Genomic DNA, 19,697 nt, shown 5'->3' on the forward strand with positions numbered 1-19,697 from the left:
CTATTCCATTGGTCTATTTGTCTGTCACTATACCAGTACCATGCAGTTTTTATCACAATTGCTCTGTAGTAGAGCTTTAGGTCCGGCATGGTGCTGTGAACCCGTTGGATATGCAGTGAGATGCACATCACTCTGATGCCGGACTGCAGGGGCGCGACTAGGAAGGAATGAGACTCGGTCTCCCCTTATATTCCTTACAACTGTGCCAGGGGAACAGACAGGAAGGTGGGAGTCGAGGTACAGTACAGCAGTAGAGTAAGTGTAGGAAACTGCATAGCACAGGCAAGGGACACTCATTCCAGCATAAGTGCAGGACGGTCTCAATACAGTCCCAAGTTATACAAGAGAGTCAGCCCCCAAGACAGACATCCACAAAGTCACAGCAATAAGAGATGGCATGCAACGTAGACAGCCTATGAACCAAGACAGAGCACCAAGGCACCATGAGAGGTTAGAGAGGGGAGGGGCAATTTTCGATTAGGAATATGGTGTCCTTTTGAAGAAGATTTGTAATCTTCAAAGGTGCATGATGTTTAGTGTGCAGAGAGCTTCCCCAGCAAAAGTATGGCCTGAGCATCAGCAAGAAAGGAGCAGGCTGAGTTCAAAGCAAAGGAAGAGACCCACCTGGGCCTGAGCAAAGTGACCATCAAATTTTCATGCATCTATTGATCTAACATGCCACTCAGTGAGTGTTCCCGTGTACTTGGCGTATGAAGGCTTTCTCGGGTAACATCCTGGGACCCAGTAGTGAACAAGTCTTTCCTTGCCTACATAAAGTTTACCTTTAATCTAGGGAGTTATGTATCAAACCCTAATTAGACCGTTCATATTTTAATTACAATTTTGGAGTTCAGCAAGGGAGAAGTAACAAATGCATGAGAGCACACAGCCAGTCTGTGGTCTGAGATGAACTGTCAGGTACCGAGGAAGTCTAGTGATAAACTAGAGGTGGTCGGTGAGGACAGAAAGCTAAAAAGGCTTTGTGTGCCAGGCTGAAAAATTTGGAATGAAATCCTTCAATTTCCCTGAAACAATAACAACAACAACAAGAAAACAAAACCTCCGCTCTCAGGCCTAGCGCAGAAGTGTTCAATGGATGCTATAATGGAAGTAAAGGATCTAGCACTTCGGATTCAGAAAGACTTGGCTTTGAATATTTCCCTGCCAGTTGGAAAGCACCATGTGTGCTGTAGCAGGCTTCTCCAGTCTCCTGCTCCCTAAAGTTAAATGATAACACTCCCTCGGGCGAGAACTAAGAAATGTCAAGCACGGTGTCCAACAGAGAACAGCAATCTTGGCATGAGGATTCCTCTACTCCATCGCACATGAGAATCAGATACCAAAGAAAATACTGCTCAGCATCACCCAGTAGGGCCACTGCTGGTAGCTATGGAAACCTGTCCATGGACCTGCAGCTACATAAAAAGCACTACATACAGGTTTCTCTTATCCCCAGGGAAAGAAATCTCTGGAGGAAAGTCACAACTGTGGCCACCCAGCAAGCAGAGCCTTCCTCAGCAATGGCCTTGCATGCTTTTCTCCATCATTTAGAATTTGGCCTCTCCCTCAGACCTGCCTATGCATGGGGATCCAAAGAGGACTTTAAAGTGCAGATCCTTAGGCCCTGCACCAGACATGAAAATGAACTCTTAAGAGGTGGGAAAGGTATTTATGAAATATCTCCCAGAGTGAGTCTGATGCTTGCTTATGATGATACCAGAGCTTGTTAGACTCAAAGTCTGGGCCCTGGCAGAGTAGCATGCTATACATTCTCGACACGACAATTAAAAGAGACCACAGAAAATGGAGATTTATTCAATTAGAGCAGCACTGGGGAGCAACTCAGTGGCACCCTCCTCCCTCACACATACACAAGACCATCGTCAGGCTCCTGACAGGAATGTTAGGTTAAATAGAAGGCAAGAGGGGCCCATAACTAAAGAGTTCTGCTCGAGCTATGGTCCTGCCTATGACTGATCTATCCATCTCAGCTCCAGGTCTGACGAGTCCTCAGCACTGTGTGGATCTCTTTTTCTCTTTCCTCTGGGGAAAATCCTAATGTCTTGGGGTCCATTGTCTCAGCAGTCTAATAGTCAAAGGGATGGGTACAAGTGTCTGTCTGTAGGATATTGTCACTAATGTCCGGACACTTCTACTCATAACTACTGACCTGCATCTCTTTCTTGATCATCAACAACATCATGTGTGGGAAAGTGGCACAGACTACTGTCAGGGCTTCTGAAGGGGCATCTGAGACCATCCGTGTTGGTAGCATCTGAGAGCTTGCTAGAAATACAGATCTCTCTCTCCACTGCGGGTCACTGCATGTGATCCCATAGGCAATGGTAACTGAGGTCACTGCTTTGAAACCCCAGAGACAGGGCTGCTTCTTGTCTACTAAATCAGAAGACCAGAGGCAGGCTGGAGCAGAATCTTCTAATATGTCTGGTAGATGACTCTGATGCACTCTGAAGTTAGAGGTCACTGTTCTTTACTTGCACAGGAAGGGCCTCCAGCAAAGCACTGGGAATCTGCGAGAGTCTGATGGAGAAATTCTGCCAAGCACCAGAAGAAAGATGAGACCAGCAAAGAGCTAGGAGCTGACAGGAAACAAGAGAGAAAAGCTAGTATGAAAAGCCTACGAGATAGCACATTCTCCTAGCTCTAGCCCCGAGGGGCAGAGACAGATTCCAGAGACTTGCTGACCAGTCAGCCTAGCCGGAAAGACAATTGCCAGCTTCACTGAGAGACCCTGCTTTCACCCATACCTACATGGACAAACACATCTGCACACATGTGCGCAAACACACGCAAATAAGGGGCGTTGCACTCTTAGTGGAATACGGGTTGGTTGGTTTGTTTCGTTTGCCTCTTGGTGTAAGGAGATGGTGAAAATAACACCCTCATTTCTCCATGAAGATCCAGTGCCTCCAGTGAAGAAACCAGGATCGCTGTGGGCTAGTTGCTGGGTGTGGTATTTGGCAAATGATTTGTCCTCTCAAACATCTCAGTTTCCTGAGGTGCAGGTAATGTAGGTCCTGACTGACACATCTCTAAGTGTCCCTCTGGCTGTGGCCTTCTGTCCTCCAAGAACTGGGATCCATGCTGACTTCTGAACTGAGACCTAAGCAACTGTTTTGATGCTGGTGGTGGTGGTGGTGGTGGGTTTTTTGTTTGTTTGTTTTTTGTTTTTTCTGAGAGGCTCTACCAGAAAACCTGAAGTGGAGGGGTTGGCAGGGGACTTGAGGTAAACAACTTCCTTCCTGGGGAATTGTTGCATCCTGATGCTGTGCAGAGGGAAATTCCAGGCCATCTGGATATGAGAGAATTGCAATCTTCTACACATATTACAGGAGCCAGCCTTCCGGTGATAACCTTATGTCACTGGATAACTCATTAAGCCCTGAAAATCTCCTGGGGCATCAGGGATCGTGGTAGGGTTGGGGTGCTTTTCAATGCATACTCAGCCTCTTTTTCTGCTTCTCCACAGGAGGTCACCAGCGGCTAGTCAGGCTCCAGTCTCCAGAGTCAGCCTGCAAGGTAGGCCTCCTCCAGAGATCCATCTCTGCATTCCGAAGCAATTATTCGAGACTGTTATTTGAATAACAGCCTTTATATGCACACTGTAACCCTCAGAAGCAAGTCACTTGGTGACCTTTTTTTCAACAGTGTCCCATCACCCCAAGTGAAGCCCAACTAAAAATATTTAGAAACAAAGTGCCCACTGTGTGCCTAGGGCTTCACAATTAAATGTGTGGTCCTGCCGCATCCAGAAGAGGAGGCAGCTGTCTGTATGTCAAGAGTGCAACTTGACCTTAGCTTGCTGACCCCCAGTGAACTCCTGGAGTGCTAACCTCAAACATTCTCCCACAGGGTGCCCACATTAGCCCAAGGTCCCCAAGGCACATTAAAGGGTTTCCTCTTAGCATCAGTTCTAGCTACAAGTTGCTCCACATCCTAGCCAGGTGTGAAACCAAAGGTTCTTTCTAGCTCACGAAGATTTTCTCTTGGAGGTTCATTCCTTCCAGCTTCATTCCTCTCATCTTTCAGTTACAAGCATCTGCTCTTCTTGTGTATCGAAGTCCATTGAGAAGGAGGGCCACCTTGGAGGAACACCAGAGAGATATGTCCAACATGTATTTGTCACATGCAACCACTTAGGTGACTTTGATGAGGTCCATGAATTCCTCTCCCTTGACCCTGTCCCATTCTTATAGCAGGGGATGAAGATACACTCGGCATGGCCCCCTGATATCTAACGGTGCTAGTCCCTTCCTCCATACTCGGGTACTTCCTCCTCGGATGTTGTGTTCTGTTAGTATGACGGCCATAAGGATCTCAGAAGTATCATAAATTACTAACCTCTGAACGAAGGGAACAAAGGCAGTGCATTCCATTTCCTCATTGGCTTCTGAAGCACTTACGGAATATGCTTTTAAAACTTTTAGAAGGGAAAAGATGTAGAAAAAAAGTGAAAGAAAGACATGAAGCAAGGTGGCTGTACACCAGAGTCCTGTGATATGAGCTAGAAAGAAGGAAACAGTGTTCTGCCCACAGACTTCAAAACCTCGGCATGCTGATGGGCCACTTCCGTTAGGTATAAAAAGAAACAGAGTAGCTTCTTAGTGTGTAGCTGTGCTAGACGCTGAGGAGATCAAAGGAGCTGTTTTGAACCGCCTGTTGTTTCATCTTATTGGCCTGCCCACGTGGTGGCTTTGTTTGCCAATTCTACCAACATGTTTCTGATACCAATTTGAATATTTAAAATACATTTCCTGTTTCTTGTAATAAATATGAGCATATACCAGGAGGGTGTATGGCACTTAGGGTTCTATAAATTAACTCATTAGCAAAAACACTGAAAGATGTTTTATGATTATTGGCACATTGACTACAGCTTGGCATCGGGAGCTTTCTTAAGTGCCTTTGAAACAATGGAGCTAAGAAGTAAGGTTGCCCCTTAAGGCAATTTGTTTTTGTCTGTCTTTGTGGCAAACTACAACAATCCTGGGTTTTCTCTGGGAAGAGACTGTGGTGGTACTAATTATTACGTAATTACTGGTTTCGGAATCTTCTCACCGGTAAACCACAGGCAGAAGAGGACAGAGGAGACACACATCCCGTGTTTTGTTCTTATTATCAGCTGAAATAAGTCGGGCAGATTTTTCCTGTTATTTTAATATTTATCAGCATATGACAGAGAGGTGTGTTTAAATAGAAACTTTAAAGGGGAATGAAAAATACACGGCTTTGAGCGAACAGCATGGAACACTGGAGCACTGCTTTAAAACATAAGTGTTTTTTTAATTGAAAATTTATGAAAGAAAATCAGGTGTGCATTTAGAAGTACTTAATTTGAACTCATACATTTTGATAGAAATAGGTTTAACAAGTACAAGACGCTGGCTGGAGAGACAGCTCAGAGTTTAAGAGGACACTGCTCTTCCCAAGGTTCTCAGTTCAATTCCTAGCAACCACATGGTGGCTCACAACCCTCTGTAACAGGATCTGGTGCCCTCTTCTGGCCTGCAGGCATACATGCAGGCAGAATGCTGTATACATAATAAATAAATAAATCTAAAGAGGAAAAAAAACGTACAAGATAATAGTTTGAACATATTCAACAATGGAAGCAAACAGGAGAAGCCAGATGGCAAAAGATGGCTCCCTGCAGCATCTTCCTCTCCTTGTTCCCCACCCCCTTGTTCTTCTCTCTCCCTCCTCTTCTCCTCCGGTACTTTTCTCCCTCCTACTTTTCTTCTCTTCACTCTCCTTCTCTTCCTCTTCTACTCCTTCTTCTTCTGCTGCTTCTTCATTCATGTAAATGAAATGTGATTCTTCAATTCCAGTGAATTCTTCCAATCTGGTTGAAGTCTCTACACTTACCTTGAGTCACTGGGTGATGAAATCTCTCAGTCAGAGTCAGCTCTTCTCTCTGCTGGACCAGATTCTCAGCTTTTGGGGAGCAATAGGAAAGTCTTGTCTTTGAAATAACAACTTGTTTTTTTAGCATGATTGTTCCTATTTTGTCGAGAATTTAATTCTGGGGTACACTATGGTTCCCCAGTGGTATGTCTGTCCCACTGGATCCTGGGTTCCTGGGGGCTGAGACTACATCTTTCTCATCTCTTTGTCTTTATGGTATGGTAAATTGTGTCTACATGGCCAAAACAGAGTAAATGCCAAACTGGCCGGGACTACATAAAGGTTGGGCTTTATTTGAAAGAATGCGCTCATAAAGGTAAAATGTAATACTAAGCCAGTTTCTGCGTCTGAAGGAAGGATTTACTTCTGTGCTTCTGTTTTTTTCTTCAGAGTCTTTATCACTTACTCTACTGAAATTAGAAGGTGTTGGGGCCGTATGTATGCCAATGTGTTCATGCAGTTTTGAATAAGAAAAAATAAAACCTAAGAAGTTGACATTTTGCTGACAAAGTAGGGAAGCCACCATTCAAAAATGGAGGACTAAATTGGCAGAGAACAGCTCCAAAGCCTGAGTGCACAGATTTGGGAGGTCACAGTGAAGCCTCGTGACGGTAGTAAAAATCCTAGGTTATGAGCCGCTCCACTTGGAGACTAGCATCACTTTGTTTTGAATTAGTAAATTCTTGGGGTTTTATTTTCTGTGTAGGAGTGAAAAAGAAAAGAAAATAGCTTAATAAAAGAAAATTAAGTCTAAAACAAGGCAGGAACTTGAATTCTTTCACTTGGACATATTCAACATGGAAGACTGAAAACTCAAGATTTCCCAAAGGAAAAACCAAATCAAATAATTGAAACAAATCAACTTGTATACATATGTGTGGTTATGTAATCACTGCCATGTTTTCCCCATACCCTTATTCCTGTGCTTGTGCATATATCTCATTTACACTTTTGACTATGTCATGAGAGAACCTACTAAGAAAAAAAATTGCTAGGTGATCATTGCCTTTGCAGAAGGAATTTTTTTCCTACACAAAAAGATTAGAAACATATTTTTTTAAAGAAACTCTCACCTCTGAGTCTCATAAATGACTTAATTTACAACAATATATATCAAGTATAGAATTTTGTGGCAGCCAGGATTACGTGTGGAGTAGGGTATTCTATCATCCTATTTCATCTAAAATTTACTAAGAGCCATTGGTGCAAATCATGACTATCACCACTTGTAATAGAGCTGTTTTTAAAGTAACCCAGAAGTTGATGGATCATCCAAAATGGCAGCCAACCATGTCGATGAGATATCTGAAGAGCTGCCCGGAGATCTCCAGGCCAGACTACCGCAGACTACAGCTTGGGTGTCTGTAGCATTAACTGTAGTGATTTTCAACATGAGTCAATTAAAATATATTTCAAGGAAAGAATGTATTTGGAGAAATAGGATGAGGAAGCAGATGTCTTCCAGTAAGGCACAAAATGTGCTGACCTAACTGAACAGCAGCCTTAATTAAGGTTTTTCCCAAGCTCCAGGGAGGCCTTGTCTTCTAGCATCACTTCAGGGCCACTCTGGAAGGAATGATGATACAGCCGATGAAGAGAAGAAGAGACCTCCTTTCAGGAAGCCTGTTTCTCCACATGACTCCTCACTCATCTTCACTTAGCTTTGACTATTTCTGAAATCCAAGTAGATGTGCCAGAAGCACATTTTGCTCAAGAAATAGAACAGGGGCTCAGTACATGGTCTCTGACCCTGAACAGCTCAGAAAGTCAAGGCTTTGCTAGAACTGCCAGGACTAGGATGTGAGCGGGATGGCTGTATATGGGCAGAGGTCTCTCTGAGGACCATGGCTCAGGCTTGAAAACTAATCCGTGGCAGATGACTGGAGAGGGAGGCCAGCACAAGCTGAACCTTTACTTGGTTTCTGCGTTAAGCAAGAACAGTCAGGCAGGATTACAACACACGGGCAAACAGAAATAAGATCAACCATCTTATCAAAGACCCTGGCCACTCAGGACAAAGGAGGTCTCGAAGGAAATTACAAAAAAGAAAAGGGGAAAATAAAAATAGCAGACATTTTCTTCAGTGTTCGGTATGATGTGTGTAACCTGGAATTCTGGGACAATCTGCTCAGTTATACACCATATGTAAAGAGCCTTTATATACAAATAGAAGTCATAAAATAGAACTATACCAGAAAAGCTAGGAAATTCTCAAGATAGTTCCCCAAATGGTTTGAAAGAGCCTGTTTTGTCTAAAATAGCCATCCTATAAACATTTACCCCAGAACATGGACGCTGAACTGCCTGCATTGATTTGCAATGATTTCATATATGTCTAAATTTAAGGATGGCTAACTGCAAAATCATTAGTAAGGCAGCTAAAGTGAGAATGGTAAAAACTGTTCCCTTGAGCAAACACAGCTAAAAATAAGGTTTTGCTTATTAGTGGCCACGGTCCCTTGTTCAGAATTAATTTCTTCATTTAGCAGGAAAAGTTTTTTTCCTCATATTAATCAGGACCTGGGGGACCAGCAGCATCTAGTCCCTTAGCATTTGCAGAAAAAGCCAAGTCCGTTCCTCGCAGACTCCACATCGTGTTTTTGCGCTGCCGAGAGACACCGTCCACCCCCTCCCCCTGAAAGCTGGAATCATGCATGTTAGTAAGTATTTCAGTTATGCCATTGACGTCAATGGAGTCATTAAATAGATTGCTGGCCCTCCCAGAGGCAAATCACTGCCAGGGACCTAGATACAGACACTTTTTTTTTTTCAAAGCCAGCCGTCAGGTTTTGCTATGAGACAGAACGAAAAGTTTACACTGTAGCCGACTTGTCTCCAAACAGTTTCTTTTTGCCCTTTGCATTTTGTTCCGGCCTTTCTTTCTCTTTGGTTACAGTAGACTCCAAAAGACACCCAGATATTATTGCTAAATGTTTTGTGCACAAATAGATCTCCTGTAATTGAGACCATACAGGAAGATACTGAACTTTGAAAAAAAAGGAGTCTCTAGTTTGCTCTGTTCAGCCCATCTTGATGTTAATTCAGGGACATACATTGTTCTAGCCAAATCACTGTTGTCTGCTACTGAAGTTGTTTGACGGTTGGATCCTTAAACAAACAGCGTTCTTCAAAGAGGCACACGGATTGCCTTTTCTGCTGCCTCTGCACGGCTCAAAGCTGTAGCCCTCATCTCTGAATCAATCTTTCTGCAGCTGGTACGGCTGTGGCACTGAGCCTCTGTAGCGAAGGGTGGAGGAGGAAGCCAGGAAGACAAACTGGTTCTCAGGGCTGTCTCGTCTGCAGCAGTGTACCCACAGGAGGCTATCCACGTGCCTGTGTCCTCTCAAACCCCAGCTGCTGCCCGCCTCAAGCCCGATCACGTAGCAGCTTCCAGGCCTGTCGGAGAAAAGCCCTTCGGGACACAGCTGCCTCTTCCTGGGAATGCCTGCAGGCTCTGTTTACCTGAGCTGCAGCTGGAATGTCTGCCAAGGACTCGCTCCACACCTGGACTTTTCTACCACTGAGGCTCAGAGCCAGAAAGCTACCTTCATCATCTCTTCAGATCTGGCTCCCTTCATCTACCATGCAGGCTATAAAACCTACTTCTCATTTCAATCCTGGCCCCTCCAGTCCATGGATGGTTCCTGTCTTAGTCAGGGTTTCTATTCCTGCACAAACATCATGACCAAGAAGCAAGTTGGGGAGGAAAGGGTTTATTCAGCTTACACTTCCATACTGCTGTTCATCACCAAAGGAAGTCAGGACTGGAACTCAAGCAGGTCAGAAAGCAGGAGCTGATGCAGAGGCCATGGAGGGATGTTCTTTACTGGCTTGCCTCCCCTGGCTTGCTCAGCCTACTCTCTTATAGAACCCAAGACTACCAGCCCAGGGATGGTCCCACCCACAAGGGGCCTTTCCCCCTTGATCACTAATTGAGAAAATGCCTTATAGTTGGATCTCATGGAGGCATTTCCTCAACTGAAGCTCCTTTCTCTGTGATAACTCCAGCTGTGTCAAGTTGACACAAAAATAGCCAGTACAGTTCCCTTCCTTTATTTATCACTGGGGTGTATAGAAATGCTAGACACTTGAAACTTTTGGTAACCCTTCTTGAGTTACATGGGGACCCAGGTTCCATGTCCTCCCTGCTCTATTCCCTTGTTCTGCAGTTCCTGGCTTGGGAGAACCAGAGCTGCACCATCATCATCCATTTCTCTCTCATTGCCAGGACAGCCAGCTCCTTTAACCATTTCTTTCTAGTCTTTTCTTCTCTACTGGAGTAAAGGACTTTGTTTGCCTGTACCCAAAACATTATGGTCATCTTCCAACGTGGTCTGCTGTCCACAGTGTTTGCACGTTCTGACCCAGCCTTCTGTCTGTCTAGCATGCTTCTTCTAAGCCCCATTATTGATTGTTTATTATTAACAATGTCTTGTTTTGGTTTCGGGTGGTGTGTGTGAGTGTGCATGTGTGGGAGTGTACGTGCATTTGTGCGTGCATGCGTGTGTGCGTGAGTGCATGTGTCCTTGTCTCCCTTATTGCCCCACCCCTACATTGCTCAATTCATGGCTGTGTGAGTTAAATATGCCAGCCTCCTACCTCCTATCTTTCCACACTGACTCTTTTCCCAGGGCTGTATATGTTTTTTGCTTCTTGAATTCTTGAGTGACGATTAAAATAAACATGTATTTTCGATAAAAGGCCTAGTATATCGTATATATTTAGAAAATACCACATGATTTATCCATTTCCACCTGGAATGTACATTTTTATCATTTGAGACTACTTACCTGGCATCTTCAGATTGTGTCCCTATAATGTCCTATTCAATTATTATCTCAGAAACTTTTAATCAGTGTCTCAAAATCTCAAGATAGTACTTGAAATATCTTGTTTTCTTCCCTAACTGAAGCATGAGTATCTCAAATGCATAGACAAATCCTCTAGTTTTGGGCTCCCAACTAAGAATGTAAAACCTAACTGATGCCCAATAAACACTAATGGAATGAGCAAAGAGCAGTGAACGATTGCCCAAGCTTGAGTCCGAAACATCGGAGGAGCTCGGCTGCTTCCTTTGCTTTGTTCAGGCTTGCCTAAAGCTCTGCTGACTCTCAGAACATGCGCACAGTGCTGAAATCCCTGGCTAACCTTGATGGCATGTGACGCTCAAGGCACGTGAAGTGAAGCCTGTTAAATGATAACATTCTCTCAGTACCCACCACAGCGCTACAGAATGGGTACTTAATAACTTACCGAGAGGGACTGAGTTAGGAATCTGGACCAGTCTCTCCAATAACTTATTCTCCAAAACGTTGGTTTCTTATCTGGAGAAATATTATTGTTATTGTGGAGTAAATTCTTAGAGTAAATAAGAAAGGCCATGTTGGTGTGGTGATGACCGAGCTAGAATACCCGTTCCAAATTCTAGCTCTGACTGCCTTGTGACCTTGGGACAAATTACTTAATCTCTCCATGGCTCAGTTGCTTCACTTGCTAATTAGAATGCAAGGAGTGCACATGCCCTATAAGCTACTTATATGGATTAAGTGACTTGACACAGGCAAAACAATGAGAAAACTGCAATTGGCTTTCTAGAGCATGCATCACATGACCTCAGCAGGCCTCGTGTGGCCTAGTGTGTTGCAGATGGTCAGTATGGGAGAGCTAAGAATCCATGACTTCTGGTATCAGTAGGGAACCAGAACAGAAAGCACCATGGAACTTTCCCGTTGACTTCTTTTCCATGGTAATATGATATACCCCTCCCTGTCCCCCTTATCTTCAGTTTCTTTTTTTTTTAAAGGTTTCAATTATATTTAGTCAACCTGGTCCAAAAGTAATAAAGTGAAAATCCCACAGAGAGGGAAATTCATAAGCTTATAGTCACATGGCCTTTGAGTATTTTGATGACATTGTTCCATCTGATCCCTCTGGCGGGGGGTGAGTCTGCTCATTCTGCAGATCTATGCCTTATGAACTAACTGCCCCTTGGTTCCTTAGTCACCCTCTGGGTTGTGAGATTGGATGCTGCGCTATCACAGTGCCTGTCTTCAAGTAAGCCCAGCCTCACTTAGAACAGAATCTCTTCTATTTTACTGTTTACTGTTGCTGATCTATGACTGAGCCTAACTCTTAAGTAAAATTTCATCACAGGTATATGATCATAGGAACAGACAACACATGTGGGGTCCATTTGGGACTTCGTGCGATTCTTGGCATGTCCTGCGGTCTTGAAATATGTCTCCTGAAGATAATGGGGGATGTTGTAAGACCTGAAGGAACGCTTTCTTAGTTTAAAACACTTTCCTCCTCCTCCCATAAAAAAAAAAAAATCAAAATCCGGTTTTGTAGAAATTGACTCTGAGTTGAAGACAGATTCTCTGTGACATATTAGAGACTCAGTAAGAGGGAGAATGAGCTAGTAATGCATATGTCAGGCTATTACCCTTAAAAACAAACTGCCAAGAACAGCAAATGGCTCTGAGAAGCCAGACCTCAGTTATCTGAGCATTTTTTGCATAAACCCGTGAGGATCTCGCTTGGTGAGATAGTCTGAGTACATCCACACAACTCACTGCAACTGTTTAAGTCCACCCATCAGGGTTGATACACACCTTTCTAGGCACAGGATTTTCCAGCACAGGCAGCTCAGCAGGGAGTAGAAATTGAGGCCAGCTCAGAGCTGCCCTTGGGAGACAGGTAAAAATCCTACCAGCAGAACACCACATGGGAAGTACTTACTGCTGGGACAGGGAAAGCTCCCTCGTGCATACCCTCCCTCCCTTCTCCTCTCCACATGGGTAAGTAGATCTTAGCCTGCAGGAGGATGGAAATGAAAAGTTGCTAGGAGAACTTCGTACAGGAAGGAAGGGACCCTTCCTAGTGTCCCTTTCTACTCCCACATCCACAGAATGATCCAAGGGACAAGATGGGTTCTGCTCGCTTCTGATCACTGTGGGCTGATTCTAGAGCAGTTCTCAGAAGCCAGGAGAATTTCAGGGAAGTGTTTCACTGGAGAGAAGAGAAACAAAGCAGGGACTGTCCCCTTGAAATAGAGAACAGGCAATAGAACTCACTGGGTCTTAGCTTATTGTCTTGACTTCCTCTCTTCCAGAGCTGTTGACAAGGACCAAGGGTAGCACTCAGACGTCTGTGTACATTTCTCACCCCTTTCTTCACTGTGTCTACGAAGTGAGCTGAGGCCATGGTGGACATCTGACTCACTTAACCAGCAGAGGCAGCCACAACAGATTTCTCCCAATTGTACTCTGGTCTTCACATTTCCAGGGTCCAGAGTCTAGCTAGCATGAGATGTTTCCAAGTCCCTCATGCCTGCCTCTGACAACAAGAGAGGAAAGGACCTAGTGATGACTGCATTTCTAGGTCCAGGCACTATGCTGCATCCTCTGGATCTATGATCTACTACCTACTGTTTCTTCAGGTATTGTTCCTCATGGATTGCAAAGACAGCTCAGGGAAGAACCTGGACTTGCTCAAGACAGCAGGTTAACAGGTGAGAGGTCAGAACTGAGATCTGGATCTTTCTTTCTTGAAAGCACATGATCTCTGCAGGCATAGGCACATACATACACATATACACATCATTGAGACATAATAAAAATAACATCTTTTCCTAAGGTGGGGGGTAGGGTGGGGCAGGCTCTGCAGTTAGAAACAGGTACTTCTCTTGGTATCTCCAGCTCTAAGAAATCTAGCACCACCTTCCACAGTCCAAGGCACCTGAGTTCACAGGCAGATACACACATATATACACATAATTTAAGATGCTGAAAATAATTTTTTTTAAAAAAGAAAGCCTGTGTTCTTTCCTCCTGAGCCTGGCCACAGTCCCCACCTACAGACCACTTCAGTAACCTCTGCTTTGTTGTTCGTAGTCCAGCCCCATCCCTCCTAAGTACTGGCACCAGTGTGAACTTGATAACTGTAATGAAGGAGGGTCCGTGATGCTATAACTATGTCCCACTTTTTCACACATAAAAGGAGGAACAATGCTAAAACCTCTTAGAGCTACGGTAACGTTAATAGAGTCTTTACATGCAAATCATTTATAACTTTATCTGGCACCCAGTATTATTTAACACTGTCTCTAATTATTGTTGTCTGTTATTATGGGGAATGAAATAGATTGAGACACAAGGAAGAGCTTTGTCAATACGTGACCTTGAACTTGAGCCCTGAGGACGAACAGAAACTAGTTGGATGGTCATTGAGAAAGAAACCAATACCTCCAAGGAACTTCACCCATAGACCCTAGTGGCTGCAGCCCCAGTGAGGAGCAAGGTGGGAAAGGCTGGGCAGATAGGAGGGCACCGGTACTTTCTGGTTGTGAATGATAAGTAAACTTTATTATTAGTTTACTTGAGAGCCTTGGCAAGGTTTTGAGAATGAGACTGGTATGAGATAGTTTGAATCGTAAAACACAAACCTTAAGTCTGAGCCCCAAGGCAGAATGATTAACTGTGCTTATGTGTTCCCAGGACCTGAACCTCTTCCACCATAATAGTCCAGCCCTCCTACCCGCCTAACTCCCCAGGATTAAGAAGCAGGATCTGGAGCTAGCCTTCCTGTTCTTCTTTCTTCCTGTGTTCTTTCTTGCTCTGTGATTACAAATGAGTGACTCAACACGTCTGGGTCTGATTTTCTCATCTGAGAAATGGATCACCATAAGATAAGAATTAGTCAACTGTATTTAAAGAGTTTAGCGTTTAGTGTTTAGTGCTAGAGCAAAGGCACTCAGTGCGTGCTAATTGGTGGTACTTTTTTTTTCTCCCCCGTTTTTTAAACAATTATCTTATTTATTTGTTTGTTTGTTTGTTTATTGTGTGTACGTGTGTGTGTGTGTGTGTGTGTGTGTGTGTATCCACTTGCACACTCACTCATAAAACTGAGACAGTTTGCAGAAGATCTTTTCTTTCTGTCTTGTGGTGACCTGAGATAGAACTCAGGTTGCAGCTTTGGCAGGAGGCACCTTTGCTGGCTGAGCCTTCTTACTGGCCCCAAAGAGGGTTTTTCTGAGTTAGGGTGCATTCAGATGAGGAAGTGTTTTCTCTCAGCAACAAAGGACCTGCAGGACTTGGCAACTGTCCAGCTGTTACAGCTTTGGGGAACTTGAAGCAATGTCTGTGGGGTAGAATTAGTTTCAAAAGCTTGTGATGACAGCCCAGACTGCCATCTACTAACAGCATGGATGAGCCTTTTTATTCTCTTTGACTATATAACTATATCTCTAGATGGTCAACACAAACCCACACCTCTGTATTCCCTATCCTCCATGTCAGGAAAGGACACCCCAGAAGAACCTAACACAGATAGCCAGGCCAAGTAAACACTCACCGGAAGGAAATGTGGAAGTCTGGACCAGAAGAGACTTTTCACACATTTGTAAGCTCAAGTCTTCTAGGTATTCAGTGACTTACTGCCAAGCAAATCTTCACTTCTGCATGCAGTCACCTTGACAGACAGCTACTCCTCCATGTGTGCCTGCTGTCGTCAGTGCCAAACATGTACACAAATGTGTCTTCAGTTGGTTTGTTACTTTTTTTGTCCAGGGTTCCTCAGAAGAATTTTGTCAACACATTAGGTCTCTTCCTCTGTGATCTACTGTTCTCTTTTCTGTCTCTCTCTCAAAGAGAGTTCAGCTGTCTTCTCTCAAGGCCCCTATTCCCTCCCTCCTGCCCCTATGACCCCTAGTCTTCCCAGCTACCTTCTATATAATCTTCCTAAAGCAAGCAGTTCAGATTGCTGCTTCTCGGAAGCTTTTTCCTACTGCCTGCTGTGGGTAGCTGCTCTCAGTTCATCTTACATGAAATCGGGCATGCCCTCCCTTCTCCTATCACCCATCCGTCCAGTTGGACACATATTGCTTAAAAATATCTCATAGAAAAGAAGAAGTGATGTTTTCACAAATTAGACCCAGATCCTGATCTCAAGTTTACACAAGGACTGCACAGACAGGGACTTATTTAATTTCAGTTTCCCAATGTAGATGCCACCCTTAGGAACAAAATAACTGTAAAGCAATTAGCTACAGGTTACTGGTTAAGTAAAGGGTACCATGCAGCCCTGCCAAGTTGGCACCTCAAGCCAGTTTTATCATTGGCACCAACTGCCCACCAAAGCACATAACCTGCCTCAAAGAGTCGCCCAGCTTGAATGATGCCTACTTGTTACAGGTAAGATGTTTAAAGTCGAGGAAAATGAAAGTCTCCATGAGCCAGACATCTTGCTTCAATTTCAAGTTCACAGCATTGTTCTAGAAATCAGACAGGGTGTGTGTGTGCAGGGCCAGAAGTGCAAAGCTTTGTCTTTGCACGCCTGGACAGTATGTACATTAACTGTAGTGTCACAAAAACGTTACTGTTCTCACCAACCACTCTTCTTGCACAGTCAATCAAAAGAGAAACCTGTGGGTTTCAACTTTACAAAAACCCACTTCCTAGATCTCAGAACCAATTACTGAAAGACTCAATTGAGATTCATTATCTTTGAAAAGTTAATTTGCCTTGAATGTCTTGAGGGAGATTACTGTGCCTGGAAGGTCCTCTTTATGTGCATTGCTGAGATCAGCAAGTTAGGGTTCAAAAGGTCTATACCTTCTCTTCAGAATTCGGAAAATTGAATTCCAGTCTGACTCACAAAGTGATCTTTTAGACTTCTTCTTTTTCAAATCTGAACAAACATTCTTCTCGGCATATGTCCCCCAAGCCTTGTGTCTCTGTCACTCAGAATGCTCCTGACACTGTGAAGAACCCACTAACACCAGACATCTCTCCTATTCTCGTACCAGACTGTGTTGACAATGGTTCCCAGCTTGAGTTCTCTGAGATGGACAACTCATCGCAGGGCAGTATGTGCCTTTCAGACCAGTGTCAAGATAACATCACCCAGAACATTCACACAAGACAGCACAGACTATCACACACCCTCCCTCTCTTCCTCACCTCACTTGTCTTTCTATCTTTTCTTTCTTTTTTTTTTTTTTTTTGTCTTGCAATGTAGATCAGGCTATTCCAGAACTCCTATCCCTTCCATCTCTGCAGTACTGAGATTACAGACATAGGCCCCATCGCACTCCCAGGTATCTTTTGGTGAAGAGCTGCATCAGCATGTTACTGAAGAAACACAGTTGAGGGAGCTATCTGTGGCTTAATGAGTCAGCAGCTCACCATGTTTCTTTGCCCCCAGGTCTTGCCTTTTCTTCAGGTCTTAAGCGACTTGTTTTGCTCAAGTCCTGAAAACATTTACTTCCACATCATCTTCCGCTACAGAAGCAATGCTTCTTCCGTTCCCTTTCTGGGTGCCTTGGGCGGTCACATTCCCTTTCTGGGTGCTTGGGGGAGTCACTCTTTGCTCTGCTCCTCAGGATTTTGGATAGACTCTTTCGTGCAAACGGAAAAGCTCCCCCAGATTATGGTTATTTACTTCAACACAGTGGTTCTGGAAAATCCACTTAAATTCTTTTCTACTCTCAACGTGGGTCATTTCTTTCCAAAAGATCTGGCATGGAACACAAGCCATAGGCAGATATGTGTCAACAGGCTGTCATAGCATATACTAAGTAAGGTGTTTGCTACTAGGAATTACGTCTTGTTAACTTCAAAAATCACAACAAGGTCAAGATGTGATCCCATTTTTATAATCCATAAAACTACACCTCAGCAAAGAGGAATAGCAAGAAGACATTCAGGTAGGAAGTAGGTGACATAGCTAAGACCTGAAGCCTAGCTTTTAGCTCCAATCCCTACATACTTGGTACTAATCTCCTCCTGGTGAGAGATCATGTGCCCACTGGCACCTGTCATGAGGTGAAAACTCCCTTGTAATCAAATTTACATCTATTGCACAATCCTGGCTCTCTCTGAACACCACTCATCAGCATCTGAACTACATCCATCTGCTTTTACATCCAGAGTCTAGAAATAAAGAAAATGTAGAGGTGGTACCTTTTGTTCTATTCTCTCCTTTTAGAGGAGATACTGAGCCAATGATTAATGACTGTGTCCTCCCCTGCCCCTCTCTCTCCCCTCTCACTCTCTCCTCCTTGAATCCCATTCTTTAACTTATTAATGACTGAGGATTCAGGGAAGGCTATGGCATCAGGAAAAGAGGGAGGGACCAAGTTTTCAGAGCACTGCAGATTGCGACTCACTGCTTATGAGGTACCCCTGATGTCTGACATCAGAAGGAGAGACTTAGATTTCAGATCTGCAGTGAAACCAGGGTGTGCCTTACAGGCACACAGGGAGGCACCCATCCAATTCTAGACAGGCTCTGGAAAGTCCCATTTTGGATAATTTGCTCTGTCAACTTCCCTAGCTCAGATGAAACTGAGTGGCTTTAATGAAAGAGCACTGGGCTGGAACTCTGGAAACTGACATCTTGGTGCCGATACCAGCCAGGTGTGTGACTCCAGGTAAACTCCGTAGCCTCCCAAACTTAGTCATTTTTTCATTTGGGACTACTTTGAATATTTGATGCTAGAATCAACTTTTACAAAGCCTTCCAACTAATAAAATGGCCCCTGACTCGGAAACAGTGGTGTGTGGGTGTCAGGATGGGTAATTCTTTGTCAGACAAGAACAGCTCAGGGGTTAGTAACTGGGGCTTTTAGAGTTCAAGCCCAAGATGTATTCTCTACCCCCAAGACTTGGTTCTCTTCCATGCCCTCCCACCCTAACATTCCGTCACACGAATTTTCCACAACGAATTAGCTTTTTAGTATTCTCCCAATCCCAAGTATAGCCAACACAATTAAATAGTAGATGGACATCATGCACTCCCATGTGCTGGGGAAACAGCAGTACGAAGTCTGCACTCTGGAGGAGCTTGAGATTCTCAAACCAGCCAGTCTCCGCTTAGATCCCTGCTCTAATGTCAAGAGTGTTACTCCTTACACCTTCCCCAAACCTGGGTTTCCACATCTTCATTTCACCTTCATCTCTGAATTGTTACAGAACTGAATGAGTTATTTCACCTAGACCAATTTCAATAGTGCCAGTCATAGAATTGTGACCGAGTCATATTTATTGTTATGACTGTATGTGTTTATCAGCCTCCAGGTGTCTGGGGTCTTGGAAGGTTGAATCTGAACCTTGATCATTAGCACCTAATGAGTAGTTTTAAAATAATTATTCAACAGGTATTCCTCTTCCTCCTCCTCTTCTTCCTCTTCCTCTTCTTGTTCCTTCCTCTTCTCTTCATGGCTCTTGTGCAGAAAAAGATGCGGAAAAAGATAAGGAATAGGAAAAGAAGCAGTCCACATGATCTCTCTTGAAGGAGAATCCTCAAGATTTGAGTAGGAAGATGAGAAAGTTTCCCACTTTTTGCAATTTGTTTTGAATTTCACTGCATATATTCTTTGTACATAATATTATGTTAAATTAGGGCATTTTCATATAAGCAAAATGGTTGAACATACTCCCCCCTCTCGTTTTTTTTTCCCATTCCCTCCCACTACTCCCTCTGCTCCTCTAGATGAGTTTACTTCTACTTTCCAATCATATCCCATGCATGACTGACATGAGACACATACAATCGAGGAGCCATAGGTATGAATGAAATGCATGGTTGTCTTTCTGAGACAAGCATAAGTAACCTAAGCTGATTATCTCCAGGTTCATCCATGTTTCTGCAAAGGGCATAGCTTCACTTTTCTTCCAGGTGCATATTACCTAAGTAGGTACATATACACCTAATTTTCCTTCTTGCTCCTTTGTCACTGGTCACCTAGGCTGGTTCTGTAGCTTAGTTGT

General features: G+C 43.9%; 1 protein-coding gene across 8 annotated transcripts in view; it reads left to right on the plus strand.

Annotated features, from left to right (window-relative positions):
• Pde4b (phosphodiesterase 4B) overlaps positions 1 to 19,697 on the plus strand; it is a 518,640-nt gene that overhangs the window by 411,856 nt on the left and 87,087 nt on the right. For all 8 annotated transcript variants that reach the window (XM_021159265.2, XM_029475815.1, XM_029475816.1 and 5 more), the window contains one exon: positions 3,491 to 3,540. In XM_021159265.2, the coding sequence (XP_021014924.1) occupies positions 3,491 to 3,540 (50 nt within the window). The remainder of the gene's footprint in view (positions 1 to 3,490; positions 3,541 to 19,697) is intronic.

This window comes from Mus caroli, chromosome 4, assembly GCF_900094665.2.
Source record: "Mus caroli chromosome 4, CAROLI_EIJ_v1.1, whole genome shotgun sequence".
Classification (NCBI taxonomy): domain Eukaryota; kingdom Metazoa; phylum Chordata; class Mammalia; order Rodentia; family Muridae; genus Mus; species Mus caroli.